This window comes from Arvicanthis niloticus, chromosome 7, assembly GCF_011762505.2.
Source record: "Arvicanthis niloticus isolate mArvNil1 chromosome 7, mArvNil1.pat.X, whole genome shotgun sequence".
NCBI classification, from domain to species: domain Eukaryota; kingdom Metazoa; phylum Chordata; class Mammalia; order Rodentia; family Muridae; genus Arvicanthis; species Arvicanthis niloticus.
The window spans coordinates 10,985,459-11,005,839 of NC_047664.1; the positions used below are offsets into that span (position 1 = coordinate 10,985,459).

The 20,381-nt window shown below is 43.1% G+C and overlaps 1 protein-coding gene and 1 long non-coding RNA gene across 5 annotated transcripts in view; one reads left to right on the forward strand and one right to left on the reverse strand.

The window, feature by feature from the left end:
• Klhl31 (kelch like family member 31) overlaps positions 1–6,940 on the forward strand; it is a 64,719-nt gene extending 57,779 nt beyond the window's left edge. For both annotated transcript variants that reach the window (XM_076937920.1, XM_034509129.3), the window contains one exon: positions 1,970–6,940. In XM_076937920.1, coding sequence (XP_076794035.1) covers positions 1,970–2,702 — 733 coding nt within the window. In that variant the 3' untranslated portion in view covers positions 2,703–6,940. The remainder of the gene's footprint in view (positions 1–1,969) is intronic.
• On the reverse strand, positions 5,882–18,474 carry LOC143443016 (uncharacterized). Of its 3 annotated transcripts, none has more exons than XR_013111680.1 (5): positions 18,389–18,474; positions 9,091–9,483; positions 8,250–8,464; positions 6,958–7,099; positions 5,882–6,861 (listed from the first exon to the last, which is right to left on the reverse strand). It is a non-coding gene; the product is annotated as an uncharacterized LOC143443016 (long non-coding RNA). The 3 variants fall into 3 exon arrangements; XR_013111679.1 differs by lacking the exon at positions 18,389–18,474 and adding an exon at positions 17,157–17,315; XR_013111678.1 differs by lacking the exon at positions 18,389–18,474 and having other exon boundaries at positions 9,091–9,675.
• Between the last annotated feature and the right edge of the window lie 1,907 nt (positions 18,475–20,381).

Here is a 20,381-nt window from a genome sequence, read left to right on the forward strand (position 1 = left end):
GCTTTCTTATGCACACCCCTTGCCCACTCTGTTTCCCTGCTCTGCCTCTCTCTTATTGGTTCCCTTGTGCTTCCCTACGAGTCCTCCCTCTGTTTCCATATCACACAAATTTTGTTAACACCCTGCCCTTAAAATTTTTCCCTCCCCTTTCATGGTTACCTTCCTATTTTTATCACATCCACACAGACACAGACACAGACACAGATAGACAGACAAACCGACAGACACACACAGGGAGAGGGAGAGAGACACAAAGAGAGATGCGAAGAGATTTAAATTCTGCTTATGAGAACACGTGGACTTGTCATTTTGAATCTAACTTACACTTTGTTTAAGATAATGCTCTCCATTTGCATCTATTTCTCCCCAAACGTCATACTTTCATTTTTTTAGTCTCTGAACATTCCCATTGTGCATTTCTCACGCATTCTCTGTGTCCATTTGTCTGTGTAAGCATCTTGACTAATTCCAGCTCCTGGCTACTGTGAATGGTGCAGCAAGAAGCACAGAAGTGTGCTCGCCTCCACCGTGTGTTGACTCAGAGTTCCCTGGGTTCACCTCCTCTGGGTCAGATGGCAGTTCGGCTTTGAGCTTTCTGAGAAACCTTCATATTGATTTTAGTCACTGTTTATACTCTTAACAGCAGTGAATAAGGGTTCATCTCTTCCCACACCCCCATTAATCTTTTTGTCATTTGTTGTCTTAACACCATCTCTATATATTTTGTATTTATAGGTATAAATATATTCTTTTAAAAAAATAATCCAAGCAATTGATTTTTAGATTTTTTATTCCTTCTTGGTCCTGAGCCGAGAACTCTACCTCTGAAGCGAGCGCTCTACCTCCAAGCCGCAGCTTCAGACCTGTGCTCAGTTCTTATCTATAGCTGTACTTCCGGTTTTTTGTTTGTTTGTTTGTTTGTTTTTTTGGTTTGTTTTTTTTTTTTTTTTTTGGTTTTTTTTTTTTTTTTTTTTTTTTTTTTTTTTAGATACAGGGTTTCTCTGTGTAGTCCTGGCTGTCCTGGAACTCACTCTGTAGACCAGGCTGGCCTCGAACTCAGAAATCCACCTGCCTCTGCCTCCCAAGTGCTGGGATTAAAGGCGTGCGCCACCACCGCCCGGCTATACTTCCGGTTTTATTTGGGACAAGGGTGAACTCTATTGACAGAACTTCTGAACTCTGTGAACAAGGGTCCATGTATTCACTGGCTCTGCCTCCTTCCCTTCAGCTGGGTTTCTCACCGTTTAATACACAAGCCAGTTTTCTTTGTATTGATTTATATACTGAAAATACTACAGCACAAAAACAAACAAACAAACAAACCTATAAACTGGAACTTTTACCAGTAGGACACTACTAAGAGAGATCAAGTCTTTGTTGATGTTTTTATACATAATTCCATTGGCCTCTTTGTATCAGGTTCAAAGAGGTGGCTTTGCTTTCTACCAGTGCAATGAATGGCCAAGACAGACCAGTGAGAGCTTTTTAAGAGAAGAAATCTAATCAATCAGGCAATTCCTATCCTAATTAAGCAGCAAGAAAGAGCTAGGGGTATTGGTGTCTGAAAAATGGGTAGAATCGCTTTTAATGTACAGGTTCCCTCTTAAGATACCCAGTTTCTATCCTGTGGCCCATTAAATCCGGGGACGGGATGAGGTGAGAGGGAATTGATAAAGGAAAGAGATTTTGGTGGGAATCTTTTGTTGTGGTTTGGTTTGGTTTGGTTTGGTCTGGTTGTTTTGGGGTGTGGCTAAAGTAAATATTTTCTGAATGGGGAGAAAGAAGGGTATCCCCCCTCTTTTTTCTGAAAGAGATGGGGAGGCGGAACACTAGCTGTAGCGGGGTGGGAAAGTTAGAGGTGGAGCTGAACTGGGACCCTTCCCTGTAGGGCGGGGGACAAGGTCAGGATTCCCACTTCTGCAACACAGTCCCCCTGCTCCGGCAATCAAACTGTCCTCTGTCATCTCAGGTACGATCCCCGCTTCAACACCTGGATCCACCTGGGCAGCATGAACCAGAAGCGCACGCACTTCAGCCTGAGCGTGTTCAACGGGCTCCTGTACGCCATGGGCGGCCGTAACTCAGAGGGCAGCCTGGCTTCCCTGGAGTGCTACGTGCCCTCCACCAACCAGTGGCAACCCAAAGCGCCGCTCGAGGTGGCGCGCTGCTGCCACGCCAGCGCCGTGGCCGACGGCCGCGTGATCGTGACGGGCGGCTACATCGGCAGCGCGTACTCGCGCTCCGTGTGCGCCTACGACCCCGCGCTTGACGCGTGGCAGGAGCTGCCCGAGCTGAGCACGCCCCGAGGCTGGCACTGCGCGGTGGCGCTGGGCGACAGGGTGTACGTGATGGGGGGCAGCCAGCTGGGGCCGCGCGGGGAGCGCGTGGACGTGCTCACGGTGGAGAGCTTCAGTCCCGCAGCGCGCCAGTGGAGCTTCGTGGCGCCGCTGCCCGTGGGCGTGAGCACGGCGGGTGTCTCGGCGCTGCACGGCCGAGCCTACCTGCTGGGCGGCTGGAACGAGGGCGAGAAGAAGTACAAGAAATGCATCCAGTGCTTCAACCCCGAGCTCAACGAGTGGACGGAGGACGACGAGCTACCCGAGGCCACCGTGGGCGTGTCCTGCTGCACGCTGGCCATGCCCAACAGCGTGTCCCGCGAGTCACGGGCCAGCTCGGTGTCCTCCGTGCCGGTCAGTATCTGAACGCATTGCTTCCCAATGTGGTCAAACTGTGAGTGGGCCACCAGGAAAATATACACCATTTACTACAGTGATGGTCGTTCAAAGTCGATCCAGAGGAGCCCCTGGACGGCTTTAAATTCTTAGTTTAGCACCATCTACCTCAGTCTGTCCCCCACCTTCCACCAACAAAATAAAGGGTTGTAGCCAACGAAAGAAGCAATTTCATTCTGCAGCCACTGGGTGGCCAACGGAGTTTGTTACAGTCACTCTTCCTAAATTCACAGCAGTTACACAGGCGCTGAGATTTTCCCACGGTGTACACGTGAAACTTACTTGACTATGCAATTTCCTATCCAAAGGAGTATTTTCCTCTCTGTTTCTTGGGGTGGGGGTGGAGTTGAAAATACCCATTTCACATTTCCAAGTGAAAATAGTGTACACCTATTCATTCTATTATTTCAACATAAAAATTTCTTTCCCCCTACTTAACTTGAAAGAGCTTTTAAAAAGACCTCATGACATAGCCACAAAACTCTAAACGAGATGTGGATGGAAAGCTATACATTCTACCTGGGAAACGACAAAGTGGCAGTTTGGGATTAATGGTGTGTACACCCCATCCTGTCCTTGAAGCTTCTGCCATTTTCCATCATAAAATCCTACTCTCAGAAAAGGAACAGTTTTCTGCCATTTAAAGCATTTGGCATTTTTCTTAGAAATATTTCCACTGTAATCCCTTATCCTCAGAGAGAGAGACTTTCGTGTGTGTGTGTGTGTGTGTGTGTGTGTGTGTGTGTGTGTGCTGGATAGTAAACCAAGGACCTGGTACACACTAGCACTCTACCAGGGAACTACATATCCAGCCCTCTTTTATTTTCATTTTTGAGACAGGGTTTCACTAGGTAGACCAGGCTAGCCTCAAACTCCCAGTGTTTCCTGAGTGCTGGGATTAAAGGTTTGTGCCACCTCTCAGACCTCTTTTTTTATTTTACAGTAGGATTTTACTAGGTTGGCCTTGAATTTAAAATCCTCCTGCATCAGCATACCCAGTAGCTGGGATTACAAACCTGTACCACCAGGTACAGCTTTATCTTACACAGATATGGTTAAATTGCCTCTAACGTTAACCCAAATAATCACCAAATAATACTATGTTCTTCAATATCATTAACTACACCTTAGCCTTTGACTGTACAGCCAACAGCAGTAATTTTACTGACTCCTCTTTCACGTGGAGATGATGAAGTAATTATTTGGGTTCTCAGACTTGGCAATCACCAGATCAATAGATGAGCTCCTCACTGAGGAATGCTGATAGTGCACTTAAAATATTAACCCCAAAATAATGCTCGTTATAATTTACTTTTGTTAATACCACTTATTCCAACTTGCTTTGCAAATCAAGGTGTATCTGTTTTGTTTTCATTTTAGTTTTTTTTGGGGGGGGGTATTTTGGGTTTTTTTTCCTAGGGGGACAGGATCTCACTATGTAGCTCTGGCTGCCCTAGAATTCATTAGGTAGACCAAGCTGTGCTCAGACTCGGTGAGATTTGTCTGTCTCTGCCCACTGAGTGCTGGATTAAAGGCATACGCCACACCGCCTGGCAAAGTTGTATTTTCCTGCTACCATTTCCTTGAGTTAACTGCCAAGTTTGGAAGAAAGGGAAAGAACTGTAGTAAATGATGCATGTTTTCTTTTAATATATCAGTTTATTTTTCATAGCATATTTGTTTTGGGAAGGAAGTGCCTATCAACTAGTCCTTCCTTCTGTACAATTAGAGAATTTGGAGTGATGGAGAGGCATCTGGAACTATATCTTGGTTATCACCAATCCCAGCCTTTCCTACTACAAGTGTGTGATAGCTGTAATGGTCATGTCTAAAGCCCAGTTCCCTTGTCTGTGAGTTAACACATCTGTAGGTGCAGCTAGACTCAGGATGAAGATATTTGAAAACGATGCATAGCAAACATGTACTGAATATTTCTCCCCTCCCCCATCAATACAGCACAACAGTTTGCATAGCAATTGCGGGTTATTAGATATTATAATAACATAGAAACAGTATAACATATAGAAGAAGGTGTGAGAAGGTTGTATGTAAATAGTACATGCCATTCTGTAGATGGGACATGCGTGTCACGTGTGTGTCACAGGCACTGGTGTCCTAGCAGGGGATGAGGTATGTCCTGGTACCAATCTCCCAAGGATACTGAGGGATGACTACATTTTATTCCAACTGTGAAAAGTGGTTCAAATAAAACATTCTTGTAATGACCTTCCTCATCACCCCTTATGAAAAGTTCTTTTTGGGGTATTCAATGGTGACACTCAGAAACAGACTGTAAAAAAAAAGTAAGATGCCATTAGCACAAAAACACACAGAGAAAGAGGAGTTTCATCAATTACAGGGAAAACCTAAAGGCGCCTGCTCCTTTGACTCCATGATTGTGCGGGTTGGAAAACAAAACTGTGAGAAAATGTTTTGGGGGAGCAAGCTATTCACTGGCCAAGGTCCTAAGTTAGCAGCGATGCAACTCCATTTTCAATGCATCGTTTGGCCACAACTTGCTAAGGGCATCCGTCGCATCTTCTCATGGCAGTGTAAGCATGCCTCTGCAACAGAAAAGCCTACAGTATATGGGTAATTTTGAGAGAGAGAAGGATGCTTCAGTGTGGGCTAATAATAATACGTGGACAAATAGATGTAATTCATTTATGTGCACTAATAGCTGTGCCTCAGTAGAGAATGTAGGGCTGTGTGACGAGATGGACCTCAGGCTCTAGATGAAATAGATGCCAACACATTGTAGCATCTTAGGATTTAAAACATGGGGAGGGAGACAGAAAATAGAGGGACCTCTGTTGGAGCTGGTAAGGTAGGCTGTAAGGCCCACATGGCTGCTTTCCAGAGGTAAACCACAGCCCTATTACAGCTGGGTAAATTGCAGTCACTTATGTTTTGTGTTATTAATCTGAAGACACGGGAATTAGACAAAGCTGGGCTTACCAAGTCCAGGGTGCGCTGAGGTTGATAGAACACGGTACTTGAAAGCTAGTGAGTATCTGAGCCCCAGAAGAGCCTGCACTGCCATTAAGGACACAAATACAAGGAGACGCAAAACGTTCTGTTACCTTCAAAGTCTTTAATCCATCCCAAGTTGCTTCTCCCCGAAAGCACAGTCCACTTTCCAACTGCAAACCTTACATGATTTTACTGTGGTTCACGCTCGCCTTTATTCAGTTATAGCCCCAAGTCAGGACCCAAACATCTTCTTCTGTTTATTTTTTTCTCAAAGAAAATGACTTGTGATTTTCGTTAGTACCTGAGTTCCGTGATTAAATAAATGTACCAGCTCAGCTTATCAGAAAATACCTTGTTACCCAGCAGCCAAAACAATAAAACTCAAGCTGCCTTTTTCTGAATGGGCCAGAAACCCGATAAGAATGTCTCCAGGAAGCCAGATCTTAATAGAGTATGTCCATCTTCTCTGGGCTCCTGGGCCAGCCTGTGATCTCTCACTCACAGTTAATTTCGGTAAGCTGAGCGCATTTCATTTTCACTTCCTGTTGTAAGGATGGGTCACAAATAGAAGGCACTTTGACATTGCCCTCTGGCCTGGATGGTGAGGATGCAAGGAAGCTGTTACAGCTGAGGTAATAAGGAAGTGAGTCCTGAAAGGTTCTATGCTTTAAGACAGGGTGATGATGATATGTGTGTTTTACAATGTGTATGTAAATAGAAGGTGTGTGGAAATAGGAAGTAGGCTCTCTGCTCCTGCTCCCATCATCCTGCCCAAGTGTCTTCAGAATTCAGCTAAATTATTAAGTTAAATGGACTTAAGTCAATTTGTTGCATTTGTTTTTTCTTAGTTACAACAGACTCAAACTTTGTAATTGCTGAGAGCTGGACCCCTACCCCAGCACTGGCACAGAGCAGCAATGAAAGGCCTCCTTTTCATAGCAATATAAATTATACCCAATACCTTCCATTCTAAATTACTAGAACTAAAGGATTAAAATATTTACAATTTACCCCCCATAACATGCCTTTTAGCATCCCCTCGAAGGGATTTTGACACAAAATGTTTATCTTGGATACTCCTTTAAAAATGTTTGTTATGATTGTTTATCCAGCAAATTTTGGCAGAAGTCTCCTTGGCTTAAAACATTCTGGTTTCCTATAAAGAACGACAAAGAACACTGTATTTCGTCTTCTTTTGTAAGCTCACCACTGTTAATAAAGCTGTGTACAAAAGAGTTGGATCAGTGCTCACCGTCCGGCAGTTTTGAGTGTTGTTTCTTTGATGCTTGGAGTATTTATGTTTTCCTTATTTAGTTGTTGTTACTATTCGTCGAAGCGGAGACAACAGCAGCAGAGAAGAAATGATCATTGAAAATGTTGCAACAGCTTTGAGACTAGAAAAAGAAAGAGGCATAAGACAGCACTAGTGGTTAAAATGACAGAAATCTACTGTTGCCATTCAGTCCTGATATCTGTAAGTTAGATTGCCTGTAAATTCTCATCCTAAGTCTACCTGAGAACCTCAAGGACAAAAGACCAAATCCACTATTGTCCAATTGGACCAAGCTGTATTTTGGGGTGCACTTGGAACTGGCCAGCTGACTGGTGCTAAGACAGAATCTGAGAGAATAGCCCCTGCTGGCCTCTTGAGATCCTTTTCTAGGAGAGAGAAGGTGTTCACAGGGGCGAGAAAGTTGGCTGTTAGACACCGTTAGCAACATACAATGAACAGGAAGGAATAAGGCTAAGGGTATATATCATGTGAATGGGGTCACAAGCTTAGGTTGATAAACATGTTTTGCAGTTTACATCAGATCTAAGAAACAGGAACTTACTCTTAATTACAAATAGAAACCTTTACATGCAAGGACTTAACACAGGACAAGCAGGAACTTATTTTCTAACTATAAACAGAAACCTTAACCTGCATAGGACAAATAAGAATTTATGCTTAACGGTCTTAACTGCAAATGAAAACCTTAGCCTATGAGGTATAATTGTTCCTGTTTTGGTTTTCCTGAACACAGACCATCTCACACAGACTCACCGTCGTTTGCAGTTGAAATAAATATATAGGAAACAGATTCTTATTATTCTGCAGAAATCTCCTAACCATGCTTTTTTATCACAGCTTTTCAAATCTAATCAAGTACTTAAGTAATATTCTTGAAGCCAGCTTAGTCATATCTCCTACATACTAAGTGGAAACATTGTAGTCTTAAGCCTCTCTGGGCCCGGTAGCCACATGAGACTAGCTGCAAACAGAAGCCTGCTGGTGCCAAAGTCCCAGTTCTGAGCATGGGAGCCAGAGGCCCTAACTCTCTGAACTGGCTTTGAAATCCCACATAATCCCAACTTTCTCTTCGGGTTTCTACTCCTTCCAATTCACACACCGGTCTCGCTCCACATTCAGGGCAGATGTGAAGTTGCTCAACAGCGTTACTCACATCCAGGCTACCCTGGGATGTCTCAAATGAGTAACTATTTGGCTTTGATGTTTTGGCCGAAGCTTGGCGAAAAGACTTGAAAAGTATTTAAACTTACCTCTAGGCTTTCCCCTCACTGAAGTGGTACAGAAAAATCCCTGAGGTCTATCTCAAGAACTTCGGAGGCGGAAGGGATTCTTCCTGGGGCTGGTTCTCGGAAACACTAAGGTTTTGTCATTGTTGTTTAGCCGCATTGGCCGTTTGATTTAGGAATAAGTTTCGTGTGCTCATGAAAACACCGATCTTCCACCCAATTCCAGATCAAACAGGCTCCTTTGGGAATAATGAGAAAGAAGGTAGTTGGAGAGATGCAGTAACCTGAGAAGCCTAAGTTCTTACACAGCTGCTTTCCTTAGGCCTCCCAAGACAGCCTGACCACAGCTCCAATTTTGTCTTGTTATTGAACTTTAACTGCAGAGGTGACTGAAAAGTTAAAAACAAAACAAAACAACAACAAAAACCACTGGCTTTCTTTCATTGTTATTGCCAGAACAGGAAAAGGGGAGACACATAACTTTTATAATTGTAGCCAGCATTTATCTCCACCCGTCAGTCACAGCGTGCTCAAAGAAGGAGCACAGGTGGCAGAAGTTAATAACCCATGCCTTTTCATCTGGCTCTTGTTGTTTTGAGACACAGGTCTTCCCAAAGACCCTACATTCCAGCTTTCTGTTTCCTTCCATCTAGGGACATCTCCACTCTCAGTTAAAGGGGAAAGCTGCAAAAGCTCTATTTTTGCTAGCTCAGTATGGAGGCTATCTATATCAAATCTGCTCATTTCTCTATTCACGGGCCCTACCTAAGTTCAAGTGTGTTGGGGAAAGTCTTATGTGCACGTGGTTAGAAAGCCTTTGGAAAAAGTAGTTTTCACAGTCTCTATGAAATAAGCGGCCACTTACCTTCTCCATGGTTGTCATCATGACTCTACCCAACTCCCATTTGACTCCGCTGACCCTGGGCTGAAAGCCCCCTCTGGGTCACTTCCTAATGCTACCTTGTCCTTCCTTTATGTTCTGTCTCAGCCCAGCATCCTTACAGGGAGGTCTAGAGCAGGGATGAAATGTATGCTGTAAGCCTTCAGCCTTTGCAGAAATCTAGATCCCACAGACCATCAAGAAGCATCTACGGTTTGGAAAATGCCCTCTTCACTGTTCCCAGCCTGGGTCTCCATTTCCCTCTTCATCCGGAATTCTGAACATTCTTTGGACATTCCTCCCGTCTTAAGCTTTAGTGTATACTGTACGCCTGTGACCAGTGCTGCTCACTGCAGTCGGAGGAGGAGTTCTCCAAATCTGAAAGGGAAGAAAAGCAAACATGCAGAGAACTTAAAAGAGGACTAATGTGCATCTATTCTTAGTTGCTGTTGTGAGGAGTCCTGGGGCGGGGTGAGAAGGACAATAAAATGGCTGTGATCTGCCCCCCAAGTCTTATTCCCTAGCCTTAATAAATCTTTCTTGTTGACTGAAGAGTTGCAACTTGAGAGATGTTTTACGGCATCTCCATTCTGCATGTGTGCAGCCAAGGAAACCCCGTGTGCTAGCGTGATTCTTTCCATTGTTTAGGGAATATTCTTCCAACACAGCTGGGCACCAATCAGAAGCTAGAATACCCTTGTGAACAAGGTACGTCTTCCTCCGGGATAGTAAAGACCTGCAACCTTCCAGGAGGTGGCTCTGTTGCCCGGAACACACTCATTAAATGAGGAAAGCCAACTCTACAAAGAGCAATTAAATTAACAAGCCCATATTTTGGCAAGCTCTGAGTTCTCCAGGTCTCTCCCAGGGGAGAGAAAGGTAAATTCAACCGATGTCTGCCCTCAGAGGGATCAGAATTAGTCCAAGGTTTTCTAGCCAACTCCTTTGCTGGTTATTTCTCAACATTACGCATGGCTACTCTCTCTCAGCTATTAGGACTACATCCTACAGGCTGACACTATGACCTATATTTGTATTAGTCTGCAAGAGGCTGAGAATATTATTAGACATGCGAGTTTTATATTTCTTTCTAGCCCTCTCTTGACTTCAGCATTGTGCTTCTGGTCACAATTACAGCTCTCCCCAGCTCCTGCCAGAAGACCCTTTTCCCAGTTTCCAGCTTGTAATGTATTTGCATCACCAACCATAGCCTATCACCATGGCATATTTTCTTGTTGGTTTATGTTCTGGCATCTCTTTAAGAATATGTTTCTCAGCTGAGAGGCCATGGCACACACCTTTAATCCCAGCACTTGACAGACAGAGGCAGGTGGATCTCTGAGTTCAAGGACAGCCTGTTGTGCAGAGAGAGTTCCAGGACAGCCAAGGCTACACAGAGAAACCGTGTGTGTGTGTGTGTGTGTGTGTGTGTGTGTGTGTGTGTGTGTGTGTGTACATATGTATATGGTTTATAAATATGTATATGTATGTGAATATACATACACATATACATATGTTTATATATACTTCTTAATAAGGAAGATCTTTTATACCTGACTCACTGCTACATGCCCAGTATTTAGAACAGTGTCTCGTTTACGACAGAGCCCAGCTGTCCTAGGTGAGTGGATGAAGGCAGTAATAAGTCATCATGACTTACTGCAGATTGACTTGTATTCCAACAGTACTCATTCATTTAATCAACAAGCATCTGCTGACTGTCTATCACATGCAAAACACTTCCCCTTACCCCAGGAATCACTAGAGTTGAGAACAATCGAGTCACCATCATGATAACTAGAACTCTACCCAAACCATCTGGAGGCAAGAAACAAAATTGCTTGGAAACATTATAGGTGAAATAAATTAGGCAATGAAATCTTTACTACCTATTTCTTTATTAAGCAACCTCACAAGATTGATATCTCTGGGGCTATTTCCTCATTATTTTTAATTATAGCTTTCTCCCTACAACTGCCAAACATTCTAATGCATGCTAGAGCTAGTTTCACTGTTTAGCCAGTGATTGCTCAATGTTCACTTTATATATGTATGTATATATATATATATATATATATATACATCCATACACATATATGGATATACACATAACCATCATCTGATAGTATAATAGTGTGTGTGTATATGTGTGCATGCACGTGCATGACACAGCTACATATTTGTATGTGGCAGGAATTTTCCTGCCCATTGTATTTGCAGTGGAGCTCAGTGATTGGGCAGTAGAAGAGGTGGGTGGAGCTGGGAGTTGGAAAGAGACAGGAAAGAGGAAGGAGAGGAAGAGAAGGAGAGGAGGAAGAGAGAAAGATAGCTGCAGATGTATGGGTCTCTAGCAGTCTTGAAGAATTATTTATATCAAAAGGTTAGATATTGGGATAACAATTCTATTTGTGTGGGCATCTTGTGTATTGAGAATCTGCTGATCTATGAATCTATTGGATAATCTTTAAGCATTAAGAGTCTTCTTTTTACCGGGTACTGGGAAAATATATCTACCACATGGGGGTGGCGGAGTTGGCCCCTGAGCCATGTTTAGAGTCATAGACTCCACAGAGCTGACTGGCAGAGACAGCAGCCATGCTAACATCTTGTGGAGCCAGGGCCAGCACCTCTGCCACTGCTAGTATGGGAACATAGAGCGAGAACATGGCGGCAGCCAGGGAGCTAACCAAAGCTGGGCCACCCACAACATTTGTATTCCAGGATTAATATCCCTTCTGAATCTACTTCCCTAAAAGAAAGTTAAAAGAGCTAACAGGTAATTCCATCAATTCCTTAGGTAACCACATTCCTGGTAATGTAGAGAAGCCTGAGACGTTTGAATCTACATATAGACACTCAAGGCCACTTCTGCCTCAAGAACAGGAGACAGAACACTTTCTAGGAGAAGGACACTTGCACCCAAACCATGGTGCCCTTGAAAGCTCAGAAGTCTCCATTAGTGGCTCTGTCATTTTCCTCAGACAAGTCACTCACAGCAAAGTCCTGAGTAAGAGAACAGTGAAGCTCTATGCTGGAATCACTAGCATATTAGGAAAATGAGATATTGTTTAAAGAAATAAAAGGTGTCAAATTCTGTGGCTTCAGAGGTCTTCACAGAGGCTTCCTTCTGAAGATGACTTAGTGTACTGGAACCTAACCCTAGGGTGACTTTAGGAGCCAAATGCAGAAAATAGCAGGGCTATGAATAGAATTATCACTGATGGTCCCCATCCAGGGATACTTGCTTTGAAAAGACAAAAACTGGCTCCAACAAAAAACTATGGAAAGCTAAGTTGTTTCCATTGATTTGTCCTGAGATCCACCTCATTATGTAGGTGCCATTGGTGACATTCAGGCCACTGCTTCTGTCTTCCTGCATGTGTCTGCGTACACAGAAGAAGGCATTTTCAGGGAGAGAAGACCTGCTTGGTAGTTACCGAAAACTTAAGACTCTGGGCTAAAGAAATAAATGAATCAGGAGAGAAGTAAGCACATCCTAGTATGTAGGTAGCATGAGTTCTCTGCCACAGTATGTACCACTAGCACACTTGTGTACAGGATGTGGGTATGATCAGTAAGGCTTTGATGATTGCCCCTAGGTTTGCTTTAGAGCATGCAGTGTCCAGGGCTTACAGGTTGGTTCCTCTGCCCACACTCACCCTTTTCCATTTTTCACTAAGCACTGCATAAATAATATCTTTCCATTTTTGCAATGAACAAAGCTGCAGAGCATGATTTAGCTGTTCCTGGCCTCCACTCTAAGCCCTACTGAGGTGAGATTTTAGTTGCTGGGTGTTTGTTTAGAGAAAAAAAAAAAATACCCTGGCAAGGTTCAAGTCTATCAATTATGGTGCTCAGACAGAATACTGGCAACCAGAAATAGAAACAAAAGAGAGCCTGCTGACTGCCACAAAAAGTAATAAATTTTAGAAGTCTGTAACAGGTGCATAGTACCTTAGATTTGTCCCTTTTCTGTTGCTATGATAAGACGCTATGACCCAAAGCAACTTACGGGAGTGTTTGGCTTACAGGAAAGACGGATAAGAGTCCATTGTGGCTAGAAAGCATGACAGCAAGCAGCAGGCATGGCGGCAGGAGCAGGAAGCTGAGAGCTTACATCCTCAAACATGCGCCTTAAGCAGGGAGAGCACCCTCAGAGTGAGGACTCAACCCCCACCCCAGTGATGTACTTTCTCCAGCGAAGCTCTACTTCAAAGGTACAACAACCTCTCCAACAGCGCCACCAACTTGAGGCCAAGTACTTAAATATCTGAGCCTCTGGGTTACATTTCCTATTCAAAACACTATAACCTTGTTGGTATGAACTGAACACTAGTTCTTTGGGTTTCTTGGAGATTATGGTTTCTACTGCCAGGATTGATTTTATAATAAGAACTCAACACATTTTGAAGATAGAACGAGAACTAGCCAAAAGTTCTTGCTAGTTGGGTAGATGAATATCAGACCATGTGCATTCAGGTGCAATTAGGCTTGCTTATAGCAGATCACATAGCCCTGAGCCACCCACCTAGAACACAATCCTCTGAAGCTACAAGCTCTTTGTTAGACAGCAGTTATCAAAAAATGTCACAGGTCACAGATGCAGTTCAGTAGTACAGTATTAGTTATCATGTGAAAAGCCCTGGACTTGATTCCAAACACCAATAAATAAAAGATGGCCTAGAGAAATGGGTCAGTGGTTAAGAGCATTGGTTACTCTTCTAGAGGACCCAAGTTCAAGCCTCAGGATGCATGTGGTCACTCATTACCAGCTGTAACTCTAGTACCAGGGGATCTAGTCCTCTTTTGACCTACACAGGCACAGTGCACGGACATACATGCAGGCAAAATACCCTGCACACAAAACAAATAGCAGGTAAGCAAACAAGATGCAAACAAGACCACCTCTTCACTTGAGGATACATTAGACTTTCTTGATAAAGAAAACTCACAAACTTTTTAGCTCATGAGATGCTGAAAGCTCAGCTCTAAAGACAGACATGGTCGATGAAAGAAACACCAAAATCACTCCAGTTCCAAGAGACTAAATCCAAATGCATCTTAAAGGCATCTCAAAAGAACGTACAACAGCTTTAGAGGGAAATCATGGAGAGTTTGAATAGAAAACACGAAGTGGAAGCTTCTGGTTTCTTTGAATGTCAGTTGTGTTGGATAATGTTTTGCTGGGGCAAATGTGAAGGAGTGTTTTCCTAAAGCAGACACAGGTGAAAGGATGTTCTGCTAAAGCAAGCACGTGAAAGGATGAGTGATGAAGGATTCTTTGCTAATGACACGTATGTATTGGTTCAGCTTACAATACATAGCTGAGCTCTGTCGTAATTCCATAGAGAGAAGTGCACCAAAACCTCCTCCGGTGGTGCCCCGGTGGTGCTCCGGTGGTGCCCCGGTGGTGCTCCGGTGGTGCTCTGGTGGTGCTCGGGTGGTGCTCTGGTGGTGCTCTGTGGTACTCTGGTGGTGCTCCGGTGGTGCTCCAGTAGTGCTCTGGTGGTGCTCCGATGGTGCTCTGGTGGTGCTCTGGTGGCTTCTCACCACTTTCAAGGACTCTGGCTGACTGGCAGAGTGATGTCAGCTGATACAGACTCATGAGAACTTTCGCTAAGACAGACTCACATGCTGAAGCAAGACATGTACTTAGTGAGGCAAGACATGGAGGGACACGTGATGCTTGGAGGGAGTGTAAATAAGACTCAACGGACAGTGCCGAGGGCTTAACTTGCTTGCATGGCTAGCTTTGCAACACTTCTTGATCTTCACTTTGCTGAGAAAGGCACAGCCAAGTACTTCTCCCAGTGTCCCTGGTGGTCATGGTCCCTCTTGCTGACTTGTGCCAATTTGCCTGAGGCCTGGTTGTCTCAGGCTAGAGAACCTGACCTAAGTTTGAACTCAGGTAAACAGGCCAGAAACCTAAAATTAGTTTCCAAGTTACCCGCCAACAAAACCTGAGCCTAGCTCCAGTCTCTAGGCTAATCCCCAACAAGAATTTAGTCTCCAGGTTGCACCCCTAAGACCAGCATCTCAGGTTATTCCTCCAACAGATCTACAATCCCAGGTTAGTTACAAGCCTACCCCCTGCCTAATGACTACCAGTGCAGAGGGAAGCAAAAAATTAAGTTTATGATATGACTCCCAGCACCAGCCAATTATGTCAAAGGCCATGGTAGCTCTCCAATTAGATGCTCAAACACACACACACACACACAGAGAGAGAGAGAGAGAGAGAGAGAGAGAGAGAGAGACGCGTGCACACACAGACACACATGCTTATAGATTTCTATAAAATGTTTCCCCGATAGACATTCACGGCTACTCTTCACCAAAACTTCCTCCACGACAAAGGAGCACTGAGGGGTCCAAGCTATTGCAAATAAAAAGACCCTAGTGTGATTGCATCGGCTCAGATCCTGTCCGTTTTTTTGGAGATCACAGACATTTCCCTGGCACTACAGTGCTGCCACTGCTGGTTTGTGTTCTCTATCCCGACACTATCGAACTGAACGGCTGGTATATTGGAGAAGTGTTTGCGAGTGGATCAAGCCGGTGAATCAAGCCACCGCCAATGACTCCCGTGAACTGAACAGCTGATTTCCTCGCAACGAAAATGGGATTTGCTCAAAAGAAACATTTCTAAACAAGTCCACTTCTCCTGTATCTTAATAACCTTTCTTTTCCACTTTGGTAGGCGGTGGGTTAGAAGGGAGATTAAAGCATTTAAGAACGCTTATCATCATTAAAAATAGAATGAGAAAAAATTAAAACCACAAAAATGTGTTCTTTAGGAAACCCTAAAATGCTTTTCCCAAGAGATTCTAGGGTAAAAGGAAAGCGTTTGGGAATGGAAGGACATAGAAAAGTACGACTAAATGGTTGAAAACTCCAACACACCACGTTGTGAATGCATTAAAGTGCCTGACTGAAACCAGGCTGAAGAGGCTAAATTGTGAGCTTCATTCTGGAGAGTTACACTGTGCTCTGGTTTGCTCTCTGTTGATGGGATAAGCACAATGACCAAAAGCAGCTGGGAGACTGTAGTGATTTGAATAGGACTGGCCGCCATAGACCCTAGTGTTTGAATGCTTGGCACTGTTAGGTGGTGTGACCTTGTTGGAGGAAGTGTGTCACTATGGGGGTGGACTTTGAGGTCATCTATGCTCAAGTCTGGCCAGTGTGATGCTGCTTGCAGATCAAGATGTAGAACTCTCTGCTCCTTCTCTTCCCCTTCTCCTGCACGCTGCCATGCTTCCTGCCATGACAGTAATGGATTAAACCTCTGAAACTGTAAGCCAGTTCCAATTAAATATTTTCCTTTGTAAGAGTTGCTGTGATTATAATGTCTCTTCACAGCAATAGAAACGAAGACAGGGAGAAGAGGGTATATTCTATCTTATAACTTTCAGGTCACAATCCATCACTGAGGGAGATCATGCAGGAACCTGGAAGCAGGAGCTAAAGAAACCATGGAAGAACGCTGCTTTAGTGGCTTGCTCTCTGGGCTCACGCTCGGCTACCTTATGTGTACCTTCTAAAACCACTTGCGCAGGGCTGGAATCATTCACTATTAATTGAGTCCTACACACCAATTGTTAATCAAAGAAATGCCCCCCCCCCATAAACTTGCCTAAAGGCCAATGTAATGGAGGCAGATGGTCCTAACCTGTATCAAATTGACAAAAAAAGTAACCAGCATGAGCACACACACATAGAGAGAGAGAGAGAGAGAGAGAGAGAGAGAGAGAGAGAGAGAAAGAGAGAGAGAGAGACAGAGAGAGACAGAGAGAGACAGAGACAGAGAGACAGGGACAGAGAGAGAGAGAGAGGGAGAGGGAGAGGTATGGAGAGAGAGGGAGAGAGGGAGAGAATAACAACACAGAACGACACAAGATGGATAAAAAAAATAGACCATACAGACTGTCAATCAGATGTCAGTGTTAAGGAAACACATGATACTGCCAATGCAGGGTTTTTTTTCCCTCAAAAGGCTTAAAGGAGAAAAGAAAATAAATGAAAAGCTTACAAATCAAATAGAAAGTTACCAATCTGTGCGAGCAGTCTGAAAATCGGCATGTTGGAACAAAGGATCAATAGCTTCAGCTGACACATCAAAGCCTTGATTGCACCATATCAGAATAAAAGTCAGCAGAGAATTGATTGAGTTATCTCAGTAAAAATGCAATGCCCACCCACATAACGAGTAATGTTTGAGCCAGGCCTAGGACGCTTGGGGCCTGCCCGGTCCTCCAGTGGAGAAGAGGCTAATGCTGGGCCCTCCACAGCCTCAACCCCAGTTCTGCCTACACTCTCCCCAAGAACTGTTTCTCTCTTCCTACGCAGACGGCTCTTTAATCAGTGCTACATTAGCTCTTGTTGAGGGTCAATATCAGCTATCACCCTAAAGCAAGATTTTAAAGGATAAGTATTACAATATTGTTTCCACTATCATGGAACCAGCATTACATTTTAATTGGAAAAGAAGGTCATAATTACATACATATTGTTGAGTTTTGGCAACGGGTAGAAACATTTGAAAAAATCATGACCACTCATCTCTGTATGCTATGATAGCTATTTAAAAAAGTAAAAGTAATAAAAGTCAAAACCAGCCTGTTGTCTTAGCATTTGGGAGGCTGAATTCAGGGCCAACCTAGGCTTCATAATGAGTTTGAGGCAAGTCTAGGCTAGAGAGAAAAACCCTGTCTCAAAACAAATTAAATTAATAATTACCTAAATAAATTTTTATTCATTTAAAAATATGCATTTAAATTCTAAAAGAGCCAGACAACCAATAACATCTTCAACTAAATTTACTATGTTTTTACTAGGATAAGCCTAAGGCATTCATTGCAGGAGTTGGTGTTTTGTGATCATTGATTTCTCATTTTAAAAGTTCTTTTAAAAGTTTATTATTTAGGTTATTTTTTGCTTTGTATTTCCATGTTGTTTGCATTGAAAATAAAATTTTATACATATATATGTGTGTGTATATATATATTATAGATATTGTATATATAGATATATATCATGTGTATCACATATATGACATGTTGAAGTCTATGAATATATCCATTTGGATATATTTAAAAAATAATTTTAAGAACTATAATTCTATTATATATTCTATCCCAATAGCAAAAAAAAATGCAGCACTAACTAAATAATAGCAGTTAAACTATAAAGAGATTAGTCTAAACAGCTCTTAAGGAAAGAAGATGCATGCAAGTTACCTGGGGCCACAGGTGTGACAAATTACAGGTAAATGCATACTTACCTTTTGAATTTTTGTGTCTAGCAACGTTCCAGGTATGGGGGAAATCAAAGATGAATAGACTGTGTCTCACCATCCCTAGGGGTAGAGGAAAATGAAGCAGGAGACTGGGGAGGCAGGTAAACAAATTATAACTGTATGATGTAATATCTGTAATTACAGGGGTATGTGCAGGATCTCGTGGGATAGCTGCTAAATGGATGGCAGATTTTATTGAGAGAGGCCGAGGGCTGGAGAGATGGCTCAGCCGTTAAAGGCTAGGCTCACAACCAAAAATATAAGAGAGAGGCCGAAGCAAAGGAGGAAGCTTCAACCTGAAATTTTTGTTTTTATTTTTTAATTGAAAAAAAAAAAAACCATACAATATATTCTGATCAAACTCCTCCCAGATCCTCCCCACAATGGTCTGGAAATTCAGCGTGACTGGGAGTAATACGGTATGAAGTTTTCGAGAAATGTTGACATCTATTTGTCTCTTCTAAGGTCTTTGGAAAGCAGTCCAAAATGGGAAATGAAAAACTAGAGTTGATAAACAAAATTGCTAAACACATGGTCTGGAGTCTGGACCCCAGTTTCTGCAATTGTAAGGATCACAATCAATGATCCTTACTCACACTTACTATCACACCTTACTTACTCCATCAAGTGGTTATAAATATGCAGTTAAGAAATATATGGGAAAATATTTTGAAAACACAAAGCTAGTCTATATATTTGTCAAGATCATGACATTTCTGTATTGAGTTACCTACAGCCAACATTTAATTACCACTATCACAGATGAGAAATATGTGGCTCCTCAGAATTCCATAACATATTTCTTCTTGACCTTTGCATGTCTGTTCTGTCTTTGGTTTCCAAACATCTTTGAAGAAAAAGCCTGGGCACGCTTTGTTACCCTAGACATGCAGAAGAATGAGGAAGGTGAAGGAGCCAAGGAGCTAGAGACAAATCAGAAGGTGAGCTCCTGAGTGTGCCTCCAACTCACATTCCCTCCTACACAAAGGTACACAGGACACCAGAAAGGAATGAGAGGGGGTGAATATTTCTAACAAACATTCTAGTAGCCACCAAGAACAGGTAAGGACACATTGTATCTACATGATCAACAGTAAAATTCATCTTTGTAATAGTCCACTGAGGGAGAAATCATGTTTCAAAAGCTCAATGCAGAAGAAATTCCTACCTGCCTGCACATTGCTCTTCCCGTGCTCCCAGCTCATCAAAGGCCACTGTCTTAGCGACTCGCTGTCCAGCTCTATGGATTCTAGGGGTACCACTGTCCACCCCAGGAACTGCCTCTCATCCTTAATCTCAGCTCAAATGACACATCTGATACCAAACGACAGAAATACCTCCTTTTCTTGAAGCCACTCAGCTTAGATTTGTGGATAAGAATCCCGGTCCTAAAGACAAATCTACCTCCATCTTAATCCCAGACCTGCTGCTTTTGATGGCCTCTCAGGCTTTGAACTCTTGTCTACAAGTGAAAGGCTGTTGTGGGGACGTTAATAACAGTTGATACATAGATTAATAGCAAATGTTATGTTTTAAATGACTGTAGAAGCTTAAACTTTGGAATAGTCATATTGAGGGACATTGGAACCTTTAGAAGAGGATGCAAAGTGGGAAATTCTTTTTTTTTTTTTTTTTTTTTTTGAAGGGACTGAAAACATCAAACTGGGATCCAAAAAGAAGCCTTTCCTCCTTTTATTTGTTTTTATTTTGTTTTGTTTTGTTTTGTTTTTGTTTTCCAGACAGGGTTTCTCTGTATAGTCTTGGCTGTCCTGGAACTCACTCTGTAGACCAGGCTGGCCTTGAACTCAGAAATCCACCTGCCTCTGCCTCCCAAGTGCTGGGATTAAAGGCGTGCGCCACCACCGCCCGGCACAAAGTGGGAAATTCTTAGGTTATTGGACATACACCTCCAAAGGGAATTGTTGTTCTGGCATGGCATTGTATATTTATTGTCCAAGTACACAGGAGCTGAGGTAGG